Raw genomic sequence first — 16,994 nt, forward strand, 5'->3', positions numbered from 1 at the left:
GACGTCTTTCGTCGCGGCGAGATCTATTTACGAAATTTCAGTCACCAACTTTCTCTTCCAAATGCGAAAATATTTTGTTGAGCCCAACCTACATAGGTAGGAATGATCATCAAAATAAAATAAGAGAAATCAGAGCTCGAACGGAAAGGTTTAGATGTTCATTTTTCCCGCGCGCTGTTCGGGAGTGGAATGGTAGAGAGATAGTATGATTGTGGTTTGATGAGCCCTTTGCCAAGCACTTAAATGTGAATTGCAGAGTAGACATGTAGATGTAGGTACAGCGGCTGTGTATAGAAATGCCAACAAGTAGTAGCAGTTGCGGAAAAGTAGTTGAAAAAGAACCTTTTCCGAAGATAACATTAGAATTTTTAATCTCTTACTGGCAAAGGAAAACTGGGAAAGCATCGCCACTCAGAACAATGTTGACAGCATGTACATGAGTTTTCAGAGCATCTTTCTTCACTATTTTAATGTAGCATTTCCAGAAGTAGTAAAAACAGTAAAACCTAATAGTAATAATCAATGGGTAACTAAAGGCATAAAAATTTCCAGTGAGAGAAACAGATTTCTACAGTACTGCCGTGAGAAATATAGAGTAACCCAGGAATTCACAGATTATTCAAAAGCCTACAAAAGAATCTATGGTAGAGTAGTCAAAGAGGCAAAAATTATGTGGAATGACAAGTTGATAAGAAACTCATCTAACAAAATGAGATCCACTTGGAGAGTTATAAAGAAAGAAACTTGTAGTTCAGTGCCAAAGAAGAAGAATGTATCATTAACACTAGAAGGCTCAAAAGCCACAGACCCAAATTCAGTTGTGGAAAAATTCAATGAATATTTCACATCACCAGCTGAAGACCTCATTCAAGTACACTGCCAAGGACCAGTCCCATGTTTTTAGAGCAAGTCAGTGATCTCGACTGCTTCTATGTATGTGTAAGAAACATACCCCAATGAAATTATAAGTAAAATTAAATCATTAAGCAATAAAATGTCAGGTGGTCTTGATGAAGTACCTGATTTCATATTAAAAGCTTGTGCTCACTACATAGCAAACCACTTGGCAAAAATTTTCAACCTCTTTAAAAACTGGTGTATTTCCAGATATTTTTAAAGTAGCAAAAGTTTCACCACTGCAAAAAAAAAAAAAAAGAAAAAAGTTCTTCTGAAAAATATCAAACTACTGACCCATGTCACAGTTAAGTTCCTTCTCAAAAATTCTAGAAAAACTCTTCTATGACAGGCTTTTAAGTTGCATAAATAAATATGCACCTCTTACAGTATAACAACATGGTTTTAGAAAGTCTAAATCTATACAGACAGCAATTTTCAAATTCTTAGATTGTATTTTAAAATCCCTTGATCAACATAAATTAGTTGCAGGTATTTTTCTAGATCTATCTAAAGCCTTCAACATCCTGGACCATAACATTCTGTTCGAAAAATTAGAAAGACGAGGAGTAGGAAATGTAGCACATAGCTGGTTGTGTTCATATCTAAAAAACCGCAGGCAGAAAGTATCACTTCAGTATGAGTTAAACAAAATGAATAAAACAAGAAACAACTCCATTCTTTCTAGGGAATTACCAATAAAGTATGGTGTATCGCAGGGCTCAATCTTAGGTCCGCTACTCTTCTTGATTTATGTGGACGACTTAGTTGAATATATGAGTCCCACAAAAACTATCCTGTTTGCCGATGACACGAGCATATTGCTCACTGGATCCAGTCCAGAAACTCTGCGGTCCACAGCAGAAAGTTCTATAAAAAGACTTTCTGATTGGTTCACAAAAAACAAACTCATTACAAATACTGAAAAAACTGTGTGTGTCGATTTTCATTTAATTCCTCCAACTAATCAAATGTCTATTCAAGTCTAATTAAAAAATGATCCCCTAGAAAATGTAAGTGTCACAAAATTCTTGGGTCTATGGGTTCTGCAAGACTTAAAGTGGGACATACATATAAATAACTTGTGTAGAAAACTATCATCTGTGTGCTATGCCCTAAGAATTTTAAAGGCTACAACAAGCAAAACAACAGTACTGCACAGTCCCACTCACTAAACCGATATGGGATCATTTTCTGAGGATCCTCAACTCACAGTGTAAAGGTTTTTAGAATGCAAAAAAGAGCTTTAAGAATAATTTGTGGTCTTAAAAAGATGGAGTCCTGTAAATCTCATTTTACGGAACTTGGTGTTCCAAATGTTCAAAGTTTATTCATGTATGAAACTATCTTGTTCACTAGGGACTACCTCCTGAAAACAGGCAAACTGCTACGGAACAAAAATGTACACAACTATAGTACCAGAGCGGAATCAAATATACATCAAAAATATCACAGAACAACCACCTATCAGAGGAGCATAATTGACATTGGTGTAATACTACACAATAAGGTAACAGAGGAAATAAAAAAGACTACTCATCCAATATTTAAAGCTAAACTAAAGGCATTTCTAATAAAGCACTGCTTCTACTCTGTCAGAGAATTTCTGAATAAGTAACAAAATTAATTGTAATAGGTACCTAATTTTAATTTTCGTACTATTTTGCTAATACTGTGTATTATTGTAACTTATCTTTGACCTGTCCAATACCAACTGTACAATTTGTGCTATATGATAAAACTGGACCAATTAAAAAACCAATCTATCTATCTATCTATCTATCTATCCAGTCAATTATAACTTCATAAATTAAGTATAGAGTTTTTCACAACACAATAGGGTACTAGTTACTGTTCAACATGAGGTTACAACTGTTTCAGGAACTTGAACTGTGCTTAATGATGGAGGTTTTAATACAAATTACACAGGTTTATTAATAAGTACCTATGGGGTTTTGGGACATGACTGAAAAAACTACAAGACATATAGAAAATACACACACATCAGTCGCTGGAGAAGATCTCTGTTTCTAACTCACATTACAGGCACTCAATATGGGAACTGCTTGCGACATGGTAAATGTCAATACCTGCATGCAGTTAAATTGAATCGCTGAGACAAATTGTCAGGGATGGCATGACAGCAGCCCACTTTGGAAATCTGTTCCTAGGGATGTCTATCTGCAGGTGTGAACTAATTAGAGATGACAATATCTAGTGTATGATTTTTGTACATGTTGTACCCACTAATGTAACTATGCCACAGTACATATTATGAATAAAAAAATTGTAGGGATGCTCTATTCAATGATGTATATAGCTTTTCTACATATCGTGAAGTTTTTTCACAGTTATATTCATAAACCCCAAAGGTACGTAGGAATAACTCTGTGTAACTGAATAATACAGTGTGTTTGGGAGAAGAGGAGGGATCAGTCCAGTTTTTCGTTAGATAGTATGGCAGTATACAGAAGTGTTGAAAAAGTAGAATGTGTTGCTTATTCAGTTGCAGTTCTGGGTGACTTCCAATGCTTTATTTTTTACTTGAAAAAATAAAAAACTTCTACATAAAAAACACATAGGGACAGCTATATAGAACTGTTTCTGTCCAACCAGAGACTTTTGCTATATTGTCTCTTCTGCATACTACCAGAATAGCTATATGTAAACTAGGTTGATCTCTTCCCTCCCCAACACACTACATGTTTTCCAGTTATATAATTTTACTGAAAACTTCATCCTTAAAAAACTATAAAAATTACTGAAAGAACTGTGACCCTGTCATCCCTGTTATCTCATTTGTTGTATAGTGACAAACTTTACATTGAACGTGTAAATTGGCACACTCTTAGATTATATTGGTGATTGTAGATTCTTTGTTTCATAGTCTACCAGAGGAAGTAAATAACATGTTTGTAACGAAGACTAGAAACATGGGCTGGATAAAATAAAATGAATTTTTGTGAAATATAGGCAAAAATGTGTTTCCTTGTGTAATAAACACTCACACTATTTTGTAAAGTGATAATTATGTTTAAGTCAAACACTCTTTCCACACCCTCTCTCTCTTCTCCGCCACCTATAGCACTAAAAGTTTTGTTTAGTATTTTCTATTAAAAGCCAAATAAAATCTTTTGTTATGAGAGATTTTCTCGTCATAAAAAATTGGAGAATGTGCTGCGTGGCTTATGGTTTCTCATTTACTTGTGGTGCCTTCTAATTATGAAGACATTTATTTCTGATTCATCATGACAGTGCAGTGAAGACAAAGAACTTAACTGATGTATTTTCTGATAAGAGCCAGTAGGTATGTGACTGAAGGTGCATGCAATACTGTCTTTTTTTATATGAATTGCCTTTCCCCCATCCATATAATTCAAAGGTATTTTGAACAAGGTCAGCGGGGTAAATTAATAGGTGTTATTATTATTATTATTATTATTATTATTATTATTATTGTTATAGAAAATAGGTTGGAAATGAAAAATAATTATTGTAGAAAATTACAGAAAATAGGTCTATGAAGTCACAATAAGTGCAGTGTCTTTAGTGTTAAAGTTGCTGCCCTTCAGCATTTACACATTCCTGTAGTCTGGGCTTGACACTCAAGCACACTTTGGCACAGAGTTCTTTATTGTTATGAATATGTTGGCATGCTTCTCTTATGAACTCACACATCATAAGGACCTTGTGGTTTTCTTGCAAAGGCATTATCTTTGATAACACCTGAAAAGAAAAAGTCAATTGGAATAAGGTCTGGTGATCATGCTGGCCATTCAGGTGGCCCTCGATGGCATGTCAACCTATTAGGTATTTGTTGTCAAGAAACCCACATACTGTTAAAGCATAGTGTCCAGTGCATCTTGCTGGAAATATCTCTCTTCATTACCCTGCTGTAGATGTATTTGTGGAATGCCAGCACCTTGCAGCATAAGATAGACATTTTGGATAACTGTTGTATGGGAAAAAGCTGGCCCAGTGATCCCTTGACATGAAGGTCATGCCCAAACTCTAACTCCAGTTTGAGTCAGTTGTTTCTCAGTTACAACAGTGATATTTTCCGTGGTGCAGTACACACAGGTATGCCTATTAACAGCATCTGCCAACTTAAAATTTGCTTTGTCAGACCAACAAATTTATCGACTTACACTATCACCTTGCATTTCTTCATTCAAAAGCACCTTGCAAAATTACAAATTGCGATCTGGAGCATCCTGTAATCCTCAAAGTAATCGTGGCCGATACATTTACAAACCTCAGTCTTGCATTAGACAATTAAAGGATCTACGGGAAATGTTCAACTCAACACTGGGTGTCCCTTAGGATTTCTTTGGGCTTTCGATAAATGCCTTTGCAACTACCATTTCATTTTCATGGGTAGTAACACTCACTGCTCAACCACTCTTTGGTGCATTACAGATAGATCCAGTTAAGTTAAATTTGTTGCAAAACCTGTAAATTGATAGCCTACTTGATGGAGGTTTATTCAGTTCTTCTTCCCATTTCTGTTGTAACTGTTCAGCATTCTCTGTCTTCCAGCATTGTTTAATCACCCACTTCTGTTGTTTGTTGCTTGAATTACCAGCCATTATTATTGAAATATCTGGAAAAAATAGAAAATCATCTTAGAGCAGATTAAAATATAGTATACTACTGTATACTTGTGTATCTCTCCCCCCCCCCCCCCCCCCCCCCCCAAGCCCCTGCATAGAACAGTTGTCCATTCACAGGCTGTCTCTTGCATGACATAGTTCTAATAATTGGAATATTCAGTCTTAAGCAGAGTAACTCAGACTGAGTCTCTGAATAAAACTGTATCATCGATTTTTGTCCTCTTGTGTCTTGAGTCACACAGACAGAATGTACATTATATCGACGTTACAATATTGTAGGACATTGTTCTGTATCTGAAAACATATCTTCCTCTGTATAATTTCAAAATGAAATAAAACTTATCTTAACACAATATGTGATCTCCTGTATGATCCCATAATTTTGGCAATTGTATGTACTCAATCTGAAAAATTTTCAGTTCCCACCAAGTGTGTGGGAGTGACAAGTCGATAGTTGACAGGACACTGAAAGACTCTCTTTGCGAGCAAGGTTCTTTGGAGGAAACAACCAGTGTTTGTTTCCCGTGTTAATGTATGTATCTATTGTGTTTGTGTGGTACAATAAAAGTGGTCATTCACAGTATAAAATCCACACAAGCATTTTCCTTTACGTAGTGAAATTACCCCTACATAAGTGGTGACCCCGTAACTAAGTGGTGTGACAGTAGACAAGTTTCTTTAGATATTTTCCGTGACGTCTCCTATCGACATGTCGTCTGCACAGAACCTCTTCCGTGACATCGACGGCGTCATCCAGAATATCAAGAAGGAGCTCGACACGATGCAGCAAAACCCTCAGTTCACAGTGCCACGGACTCCTACATCTCAAACTGACTTCGTCCACGATGTTACATTTCCAACCACGCCATGTGTGCTGGCGGGTCCCGTGCCGCCGCCACAGGTTATTGCCTCGCACAACCAGTCCGCAGGGCTGCGTTGGTACCGCTCCCACGAGTTTCACACTTTCCGTTCGCCCCCACCTTTCGTTCCCGAACGTCCGGAAATTTGGTTCACTATTATGGAGAACATTTTCATGCAGCAACAAATAGTCGACGATTTTGAACAGATCACGCTAGTGATATGCAACCTGGACTAACGTGTGTAGTCAGTGGTATCGGATATAATTATGCAACCCCCAACACAGCAAGCCTACGCCACCCTCAAGACGGCTTTAATTTTGCATTGTACAAAACCTGTGGACCAGCAGATAACACAGCTCCTGTACCACGAGAAATGCGGTAACAGGTCGCCTTCAGACTTTACCGGCATTTACGTGCTATGGTGGACCCTTCCGTGTTCTCAGACACATTACTTGTGCACATATGGCAACAACAGTTACCTCCGCAGGTGTGCTTAACCTTAATTGCTTACGAGGGCCAGCCATTAAGCGAGTTGCTGCAAGTGGCCGATAGAGCGCACTCCCTGCTCGACTCGCGCGCCACAGTGGCTGCTGCTGCAACCACCTCAGCCAACAACACCAGCCGAGCACGGCCGGAGCTGATTGACGCGGCGCCTCCAGCTTGTGCTGCCACGACCGCACGACGAGCGCCGGACGTGACCGAAGATTTCCGATCTCTCCGCGCTGCCATCGATCAGCTGACCGCCCAGCTGCAGCGGCTAGAGCCACGTGATGTTGCAGCGGCTGACACACACACGCGTCGTTGCCAGCCGGCGCGCCCGTCATGTCACGCAAACGACGGAACCGGTTATTGCTGGTTCCACCAGCACTTCGGCGCGCAAGCTACAAAGTGTAAGGTGACGTGCTCGCACCCAAATGCATCCCACAGCCTGCTTTAGGCGCAGCCGACCGTGACAACAAGCAACTGCGCGTAAACTCACAGACGCATGGAAGGAGACCACCCCCATTTCAGCACGAGCCTACATTATGCGGATCGACTTCTCCCACAGCTGTAAGGTACATAGCTTCACAAAGACTTTTCGTTCCTGATCGCTCTACAGGATGGATGTTCTTGGTTGACGCCAGCTCAGATGTCAGCACTCTGCCTGTAAATTTCTTCCCATCAGACAAATGTGCTGAAGAGACCACTTTGAAAGCAGTCATCCACACGTATGGTTAGAAAACACTGGCAGTGGACATTGGGCTACCAGAAAAATGCAACTGGACCTATACTAATATGCATTATGCAAGTCACAACTCGTCCATTCTGCCAATGGATGGGTTATTCCGGGAATACAAGGACGTCTGACCTCTCTTGCATGCCAAAGGGTAGATAACCTCAGCGCACCCACCTGGGAGGACACCATAGCGACAAAGGAATCTGACCTGAAGATGGCTCAAATGACATCAAAACAGTTGACGACACAACAGGCTCCTGCTGTTTCAACCGCAAAGGCGACACCCAAACCACAACATGGAACAAGAAAGAGCAGGGCGAAGCATGAGACAGTGCACCACATCCGTACAACTGCAGGCCCACCAGTCTCCTCACGTGTTCGCAGGCTTGCACCTGATTGCTTGTGGGAAACCAAGACCATTTTCAATGAGATGCCACAGGAAGGAAATATACAGCCATCCAACAGGCTATGGTCCTCTCCTCTGCACCTCGCCCATAAAAAGAATGGGTCATGGCGCCCGTGCGGTGATTATCGAGCTTTGAATGCCCGAACTGTTCCAGACAGATACCCTGACCCACATATACAGGATTTCACCCATTCACTGGCCAGGGCAACCATATTCAGTGTTTTAGATTGCCATAAGGCTTATAATCAGATCCCAATGGCAGAGCAGGACATACCAAAGACTGCAGTGACAACCCCATTCGGGCTGTTTGAATTTTTGGTGATGCCATTCGGGCTGAAAAATGCTGCCCAAACATGGCAACGGTTTCTAGACAGCGTGCTAAGAGGGCTGCCATATTGTTTCGCCTATTTAGATGATATTCTGGTGTTTTTGGGGAATGTTTCTGACCATCAGAAACACGTAAACGAGGTGCAAAGCAGGCTTAGTGCTCATGGAATAACACTTAACAGGGACAAGTGCATGTTTGGTGAACCCGTGGTAACCTTCCTGGGTTATAAAGTATCAGCTCAGGGCATTTTGCCACTGCCAGAGAAGCTGGAGTAGTTGGGTACCCAACCACGGCCTCAAAACTACCACGATCTCTGACGATTCCTAGGGATGATAAATTTCTATCGTTGCCATCTCCCCGGAACAGCAGCAATCCAGACGCCACTGAACAATGCCTAGGCCAGACACAACAAAAGTGGCAAGCGCCCACTCCCATGGACACCCGAGATGGACTCTGCTTTCAAGGCACTGCAAAACAGCCTTCACGATGCAGCCTGCACCAGGAGCTCAGCTAGCCCTAGCAGTGGACACAAGCCAAGTTGCAATCGGTGCAGCTCTGCACCAGAGAGTGAAGGGTCATTGGCAGCCACTAAGTGTTTTCTCATAAAACTACAGATGAGTCAAACTCATTGGAGTGCATACGATAGGGAACTCCTCGCAATGGATGAAAGTGTCAGGCACTTCTGCCCTTTCGTTGAGGGCAGGCAATTCACCATATACACTGACCACAAACCTCTTGTGGCAGCTTTCTACAAAGCCAGCGATTCATGTTCCCCACGTCAGGCCCGACGTATAGAGTTTATATGCCAGTTTTCGACAGACGTGTGTCACATCCATGGTGCTGACAACATTGTGGCAGACTATTTCTCACGTATTAATGGGATAAGTCCAATGTTGGATTATTCTGAATTGGCAAGGGCACAGGCTTCAGATGCGCAGCTCCAGTCCTTGTTGGTGGACCCGTCCACTGGCCTATGTTTACAACTTGAGGACGTCCCCTGCAGCCCATGTAAGGTATGGTGCGACACCTCCACGGTTAGACCACGCCCATACATCACCCCCCCCCCCTCCTCCCCCCCCCCCCCCCCTAGTTCCGACGAAAGGTATTCGACAGCATTCAAAACCTGGCACACCCGGGACTCAATGCCTCAGTGAAGTTAGTGACGGGCCGTTTTGTGTGGCCTTCAATCAAGAAAGATACATGGGAGTGGGCCCGCAGCTGCTATCAGTGTCAACATAGCAAAGTGGGACGCCATGTTCACGTTCCAGTAGGACAATTCCCAACCCCAACGGCACGTTTTGGGTATGTACACATTGACTTGGTTGGACCCCTCCCCCCTTCAGAAGGTTATAGGTACTTGTTTACGGCAGTGGATCGTTGCACACGGTGGGCAGAGGCTACACCAATCAGGGACATTTCTGGAGAGACTACTGCATTGGCATTCTTGGAAACTTGGGTGGCTTGTTTTGGGTGCCCATTTTTTGTTACCACCGACCAAGGACGCCAGTTCGAGTCGACACTGTTCCAACAACTGTCGAAACACTGCGGCTTCCAACAAAGCCGGACTACTAGCTACCACCCGGCCAGCAACGGTTTGGTGGAAAGGTGGCACCAGACTTTAAAGGCTGCCCTGATGTGCCACGAGGACTCATGGACTCGAGCGTTGCCATTGGTTTTGTTGGGGTTATGGACCACATTGAAAACAGATATCAATAGTTCCTCGGCAGAGTTGGTATATGGAGAACCACTCTGTGTTCCAGCAGAATTCCTTGCACCAGTTCCTCTCCCAGATGACACACAACTACCCCACCTCTTGCAACAAATGAGGAAGCAGGCAGAGATGCTACGTGCAGCCCCAACGTCTCAGCACGGCACGCATCCAGTGTTCATACACGAGTCCCTCGATACTTGTTCCCACATCATGCTCGGCACAGACCTGGTACGTCATTTGTTTCAGCCACCGTACACTGGACCGTACCGAGTGCTAGGACGGGATACACACACACAATGGATATCCTCCACCAGGGAAAGTCGACCAAGGTTTCCATTGAGTGGGTAAAACCCGCTTGGACAGTGACAGCACCGACTACAGTCTCGCAGACAACTTCAGACACAACTCGCAAAGAACCCACACCTTCCGCAGAGCCAGACAGCTGTGACCCACCGGAGCTCTACACCAGGGGACCTAATGCAGCAGCGGAATCATCAAGCAGCACCCACACCCACTCTATCCGCAAGCCGAGAGGTGAAGTTTAAGTACCCCACCATACCGGGTGCTCCGCACTTCAGGGGGGGGGGGGGGGGGGGGGGAGAGGGGGAGATGTGTGGGAGTGACAAGTCGATAGTTGACAGGACACTGAAAGACTCTCTTTGCGAGCGAGGTTCTTTGGAGGAAACAACCAGTGTTCGTTTCCCGCGTTAACGTATGTATCTATTGTGTTTGTGCGGTACAATAAAAGTGGTCATTCACAGTATAAAATCCATACAAGTGTTTTCCTTTATGTAGTGAAATTACTCCTACAAGTGGTTTACTTGAGAGTGCAAATATAATTTAAATTAAAAAGGTGATTCATTTTTGACACTATAAATTGTATTGTTAGTCTCAGCTTAATTTGCATCAACTGAATAGCTCAAAAAAATATGATGCTGCTGCTGCAATTGATTTTTACCAAAATACTGTGCCCATTGCAAGTAATGACAATGGTTTCTGACCTGTGTCATATGTATTTAGTGAAAGTATTGATTTTTTATTTAAGAACATTCTACCACTCATGAAACAGAGACCTATCCTGATCTAAAACAGTGTTGGGTTGCACCAGCCTTCCTACAATATTTCTTTCATATAGATCCCAGCAATAATGAAAAGAATACAAGTCTGAGGAACAAGCTGGTCAAAGTGTTTAGTGATATTGTGCTTGTTGACCATCTGAGCTATGTGTGAAATAACATTGTGATCCATTAAAAGGAAAGACTCTGTAATGAAAACAGCGTACAGCAGAATGAAAGACAGGTGGTATCGGCCCTATACCTTTAAGCCTTAAAAGAGTACATTTGGATAGTGCATATGTGTTATAATGTAGCAAGGTGGAACTACCCCACCTGCTATGATTACACTACTGCTGTTTATTTATATTTTTTCTTTACTTATTTTTCACTTTTCGTCCTAGTATCTACATAATGCATATATATTACGTGTGTGTGTGTGTGTGTGTGTGTGTGTGTGTGTGTGTGTGTGTGTGTGTGTGTGTCTCAAAATATTAATCAGACTTTGCCTCACTTTAATTTATTTTTCACACTATTATTTTCAATATCCTTATCCCAATGTCCATTTGGTTTTGCTGGAAACTATGTTAATTAAAGGTAATTCATAATTCACATTATCACTATAGCACGTAATAGTAAGTATGGACTGAGCTAATATTGGTACTACACACTAGAGAGTCTGGCATTCAGACTTTATAGTAACATGTTTCAATTTTCTTGAAGCTCAATAACTTACCAGATAATCAATATTAAAAATTCACACATATCCAAAATTTCTATTGCAAATTTAGCCATTGTACTTGTTAAATTGCAGCTTCTACCATTATACTGTTGCTGCCCTAATTTGCCTGGACCAAATGACTCTTTTCATTAGTTAACTCAGCCATTAATTAAAAAATTACATAAATTATCATAATCTATCCTCAGTCTTTTGAGGTGGCATACTCCAATAAAAGTTCCTCAGTTTACAAACCGCATCACTTGAAATAAAACACTGAAGCTTTTGACAGCTGTCTTTGCCATCAACATCAGGATTTAAAGCCTCTGACTACTGGGGCTGGCTCAGTTTTCAGGTTATGTAAATGCAATAGCAGATTTGGAACCTTCCAGAGAGGGCCAAAGTGATGCAGGCATAGAAGGCATGTTTGACAGCTCATAGCAAATCTGTCCCACTATGGGACTAAATGACATCATTGTGTCACAAGGAGCTGGTGCCATATTTGAAACTGCTGCTCCTATCTCCCTACAAGTGTCAAGCTTACTTATTTTCTGTATTATTCAATATAATTTCAGGTATAAACATGTACACGTTCAGAAGAAAAATGGGAACTTGGAAGAATATCTATTGCAGGCAAGTGCTGGAAACACTGGTGAACACTCTACAATCAGGAATTTGATGTTGGAGACTGCTACAGCATTCTTAGACAGCAGGAGGAGCACTACAATTGCAGATGCTGTAAACTGACACCATATCTGCATATTATTCATTAGTGTAGATGCGTGGCAGTTAAATAAATGCGTATCAGGAAACCTATGCTTCTATCTATACTCTCAGTTCTTCTCACTACTTCACTCACAACACATCATGGACAACTGCAAATTCAACAAGCTAGTTTAATAGCAGAAGAACATATAGAGCAAAGTGACAGACAGTGATGTAGTAGTCTGGGCTAGAATAAAATGTCAGAGTTCAGGTGGTGAAGACATACACGGGTGCTTGCCACTAGCCAAAAAATAAACATACATTAAATATGCTCTCTCTCAGAAACCATTAGAAAAGGACACATGTCCATATGATGTTCTTTGCTTCAAATGAGTGTCCCTGTCATATCCTTGAACGTTGTACATTCCTTGTGGGATGTCCTGTATATGACTGACATACACTGTTTTTTTTTTTTTTTTTTTTTTTTTTTTTTTTTTTTTTTTTTTTTTTGTAAAATATATATATATATATATAAAAAAAACAAAGATGTGTGACTTACCATACGAAAGCGCTGGCAGGTCGATAGAAACACAGACACATACATACACACAAAATTCTAGCTTTCACAACCAACGGTTGCTTCGTCAGGAAAGAGGGAAGGAGAGGGAAAGACGAAAGGAAGTGAGTTTTAAGGGAGAGGGTAAGGAGTCATTCCAATCCCAGGAGCGGAAAGACTTACCTTAGAGGGAAGAAAGGACAGGTATACACTCGCACACACACCCCACCTGCGGGTCCGGGGATTAGAATAGGCCCGCGGTATTCCTGCCTGTCGTAAGAGGCGACTAAAAGGAGTCCATCCCCCTCACGGGGGTAGTTAGCGCCTGCGTCCGGAGACGGACGGTTCCACGACCTATCATCGTGGTCTTTTTGGTTTTTCACTTCTCGTTTCTTCCTTCCTTTTGTTGGTTCCTTTCTTTGCTCTTCTCCACCTCACTGTCTTCCTTACTCTTTCCCTTGACTTCTCCTTGCCTTCTCATTGCCTTTTTCTCCTTGCCTTCTCATTGCCTTTTTCTCCTTGCCTTCTCATTGCCTTTTTCTCCTTGCCTTCTCATTGCCTTCTTCTCCTTGCCTTCTCATTGCCTTCTTCTCCTTGCCTTCTCATTGCCTTCTTCTCCTTGCCTTCTCTGGTCTCCGCCTCGGCGTTTGAGACAGTCTGTCCTCTTTCTCCCTCTCTCTCTTCTTTTTCCTCTTCTTCCTTCCTCCCTGTGCGTGTCTGAAGGCCGACCCACGCGTTCGCACGCGTAGCCGGTGACGGGGTAACGCGTAAGTCCCCGCCCTGGGTAGACATGTAAGGCATGCGCGTACCCCCTGGTAACGGCCAGGCCCGGGGAGGGGTGATTGCCTGAGCTGATACCTTCTGACCATGCCGATTGGTCCCTCCGTCTGTTTCTCGGGAGGTGTGACCTGAGGTGTAAACATTCACCTAAGGCGGGAGTGCCCTCTGAGAGGGTCCCCACAAGGAAGGAGCGCGCCATCGGAGACGCTGGCAATCATGGGGGATTCCTCCGCAATGGATTCTACTCCATCTCTTTCGACTTCGACCCAAAAACGGAAACGTGACCAGCCAACAGTGACAAAAGTACTACCGCCTGCCCCACAGTTCCTCGTAGTTTCTCGATCTGAGGACGGAAAGGATTTTTCCTCTGTCAACCCTTTCGTTATTCAGAAGGGCGTAGATGCCATAGCCGGATCTGTCAAATCTTGTACCAGGTTGTGTAACGGCACCTTATTACTAGAAACTGAGAGTGCCTTTCAGGCACAAAAACTGCTTCGGGCCACCCTCCTGTACACGTTCCCTGTCCGGGTGGAGGCCCACCGAACTTTGAATTCGTCTCGAGGTGTAGTCTATACTAGCTCCCTCGACGGATTGACTGACGAGGAGCTTCAATCATTCCTCGCTGAGCAGGGCGTGACGGCTGTCCATAGGGTCATGAAAAAGGTCAACAATGACCTTGTACCGACCCGGACAATTTTCTTGACCTTCGATAGTGTTAAGCTGCCATCGCGCATCAAGGCGGGCTACGAGGTTATTTCTGTTCGCCCCTATGTCCCGACACCTACGCGCTGCTACCAGTGTCAGCGTTTCAATCACACTCGACAGTCTTGTTCCAATGCGGCTAAATGTGTCACTTGTGGCAGGGATGCCCATGAGGGTGACTGTCCACCTCCGTCTCCTCGTTGTGTGAACTGTCAAGGTGACCATGCCGCCTCCTCCCGCGACTGTCCTGTCTATAAGGAAGAACGCTGTATCCAAGAAATTCGGGTCAAAGAGAAAGTGTCCACCTCGGCTGCTCGCAAGCTATTGGCTAGTAGGAAGCCCACGCTGCTCCCAGCGGGGAAATACAGTACTGTCCTCGCCTCTCCTCGGACTACCCGGGAGGTAGCAACCCAGACATGCGATCTGACCTTCAGCACCACGGTCGTCCGTTCGGCCAGTGCTAAGATCGCGCGGTCGACGTCTCCTCTTCCTCCCATCACCCCACAGACACGAGCACCTTCCTCAGCTTCTGCTAAGACGAAGGCATCGAAGTCAGATGCACGGGCCTTCAAGAAGGAACCATCCCGTGCAGACTTCCTCCGTACCTCGACCTCCCAGCCTTCGACCGGTACTTCCACTACACGTCCTTCCAAAAAGGCACATAGGAAGCACAGTTCTCCTTCTCCGCCACGGCGCATTTCTTCTCCTGCGCCACCCAGCGGTTGCCGCCCCAGGCCGTCATCCGTTACGCCTGGCCGCACCGCTGGTAGCCGTACATCTGGCCGTTCACTGGCGGAGGAAGCTCCCCCTCCCGGCCATCCTCCCGAGATGGCCGATGACCCTATAGACCCTATGGATGATGACTGTCCGCCTACTGATAGCGGCGGTAGTGCTCGCTCGAAGCCAGGCCCTAAGCGGCCTTCGAGGTGACCACTTCTCTCATCTTCCTTTTCTTACGATGGCACTTATTCACTGGAATATTCGCAGCATTCGCTCCAACCGAGAGGACTTGAAGTTGCTGCTCCGCTTGCACCGTCCGCTCGTCGTAGCCCTCCAGGAAACGAAGCTACGCCCATGCGATCAAATTGCCTTGGCACACTACACCTCTGTGCGTTTTGACCTACCCCCTGTGGTAGGTATCCCAGCTCATGGAGGGGTTATGTTGCTGGTCCGGGATGATATTTACTACGATCCCATCACGTTGCACACCGGCCTGCAGGCAGTTGCCATCTGAATTACTCTCCCCACTTTTACGTTTTCCTTTTGTACCGTTTACACTCCATCGTCATCTGCCGTTACCAGGGCAGACGTGATGCAACTTATTGCTCAGCTACCTGCACCATGTTTGTTAACTGGAGACTTCAATGCCCACCATCCCCTTTGGGGCTCTCCAGCATCCTGCCCGAGGGGCTCCTTGTTAGCAGACCTTTTCAACCAGCTCGATCTTGTCTGCCTCAATACTGGCGCCCCTACTTTTCTTTCGGACACATCTCTCACCTATTCCCATTTAGACCTCTCTATATGTACTCCCCAACTTGCACGCCGGTTTGAGTGGTATGCACTTTCTGATACATATTCGAGCGACCACTTCCCGTGTGTTATCCATCTCCTGCAGCATACCCCCTCTCCGTGCTTCTCTAATTGGACCATCTCCAAGGCAGACTGGGGGCTCTTCTCTTCCAGGGCGACCTTTCAGGATCAAACCTTTACAAGCTGCGATCGTCAGGTCGCACACCTCACGGAAGTCATTCTCGCTGCTGCTGAATATTCCATCCCTCACCCTCCTTCTTCTCCACGTCGCGTATCGGTCCTCTGGTGGACCGCAGCATGTAGAGACGCTTTACGTGCTCGTCGACGTGCTTTACGCATGTTTAAACGCCACCCTACAGTGGCGAATTGTATCAATTATAAACGATTACGTGCTCAGTGTCGTCGTATTATCAAAGAAAGCAAGAAAGCCAGCTGGGCTGCTTTCACAAGCACCTTCAACAGTTTTACTCCTTCTTCTGTTGTCTGGGGTAGCCTGCGCCGGCTATCTGGCACTAAGGTCCACTCACCAGTTTCTGGCTTGAAGGTCGCGAATGACGTCCTTGTGGCCCCTGAGGCTGTCTCCAATGCCTTCGGCCGCTTTTTCGCAGAGGTTTCGAGCTCCGCTCATTACCACCCTGCCTTCCTCCCCCGCAAACAGGCAGAGGAGGCTAGGCCACCTAACTTCCCTCCTCGAATTGTGAAAGTTATAATGCCCCATTCACCATGCGGGAACTCGAAAACGCACTTGGCCGATCACGGTCCTCTGCTCCAGGGCCAGATTCTATTCATATTCAGATGCTGAAGAACCTTTCTCCTGCGGGTAAAGGTTTTCTTCTTCGTACATACAATCGCATCTGGATTGAGGGACATGTTCCCGCATGCTGGCGCGAGTCTATTGTTGTCCCGATTCCTAAGCCGGGGAA

General features: G+C 44.2%; 1 protein-coding gene across 5 annotated transcripts in view; it reads left to right on the forward strand.

Annotated features, from left to right (window-relative positions):
- LOC124556660 (leucine-rich repeat protein 1-like) overlaps window positions 1-16,994 on the forward strand; it is a 98,259-nt gene that overhangs the window by 44,543 nt on the left and 36,722 nt on the right. Inside the window, exon 6 of one of the 5 annotated variants that reach the window (XM_047130631.1) lies at window positions 10,275-10,533. The exons of the other annotated variants lie outside the window; for them this stretch is intronic. Within the exon in view, the coding sequence (XP_046986587.1) occupies window positions 10,275-10,305 (31 nt within the window). The 3' untranslated portion in view covers window positions 10,306-10,533. Of the gene's footprint in view, window positions 1-10,274; window positions 10,534-16,994 lie in introns of those variants that run through there. 5 annotated transcript variants of the gene reach the window in all.

This window comes from Schistocerca americana, chromosome X (assembly GCF_021461395.2).
Source record: "Schistocerca americana isolate TAMUIC-IGC-003095 chromosome X, iqSchAmer2.1, whole genome shotgun sequence".
Taxonomy (NCBI): Eukaryota; Metazoa; Arthropoda; class Insecta; order Orthoptera; family Acrididae; genus Schistocerca; species Schistocerca americana.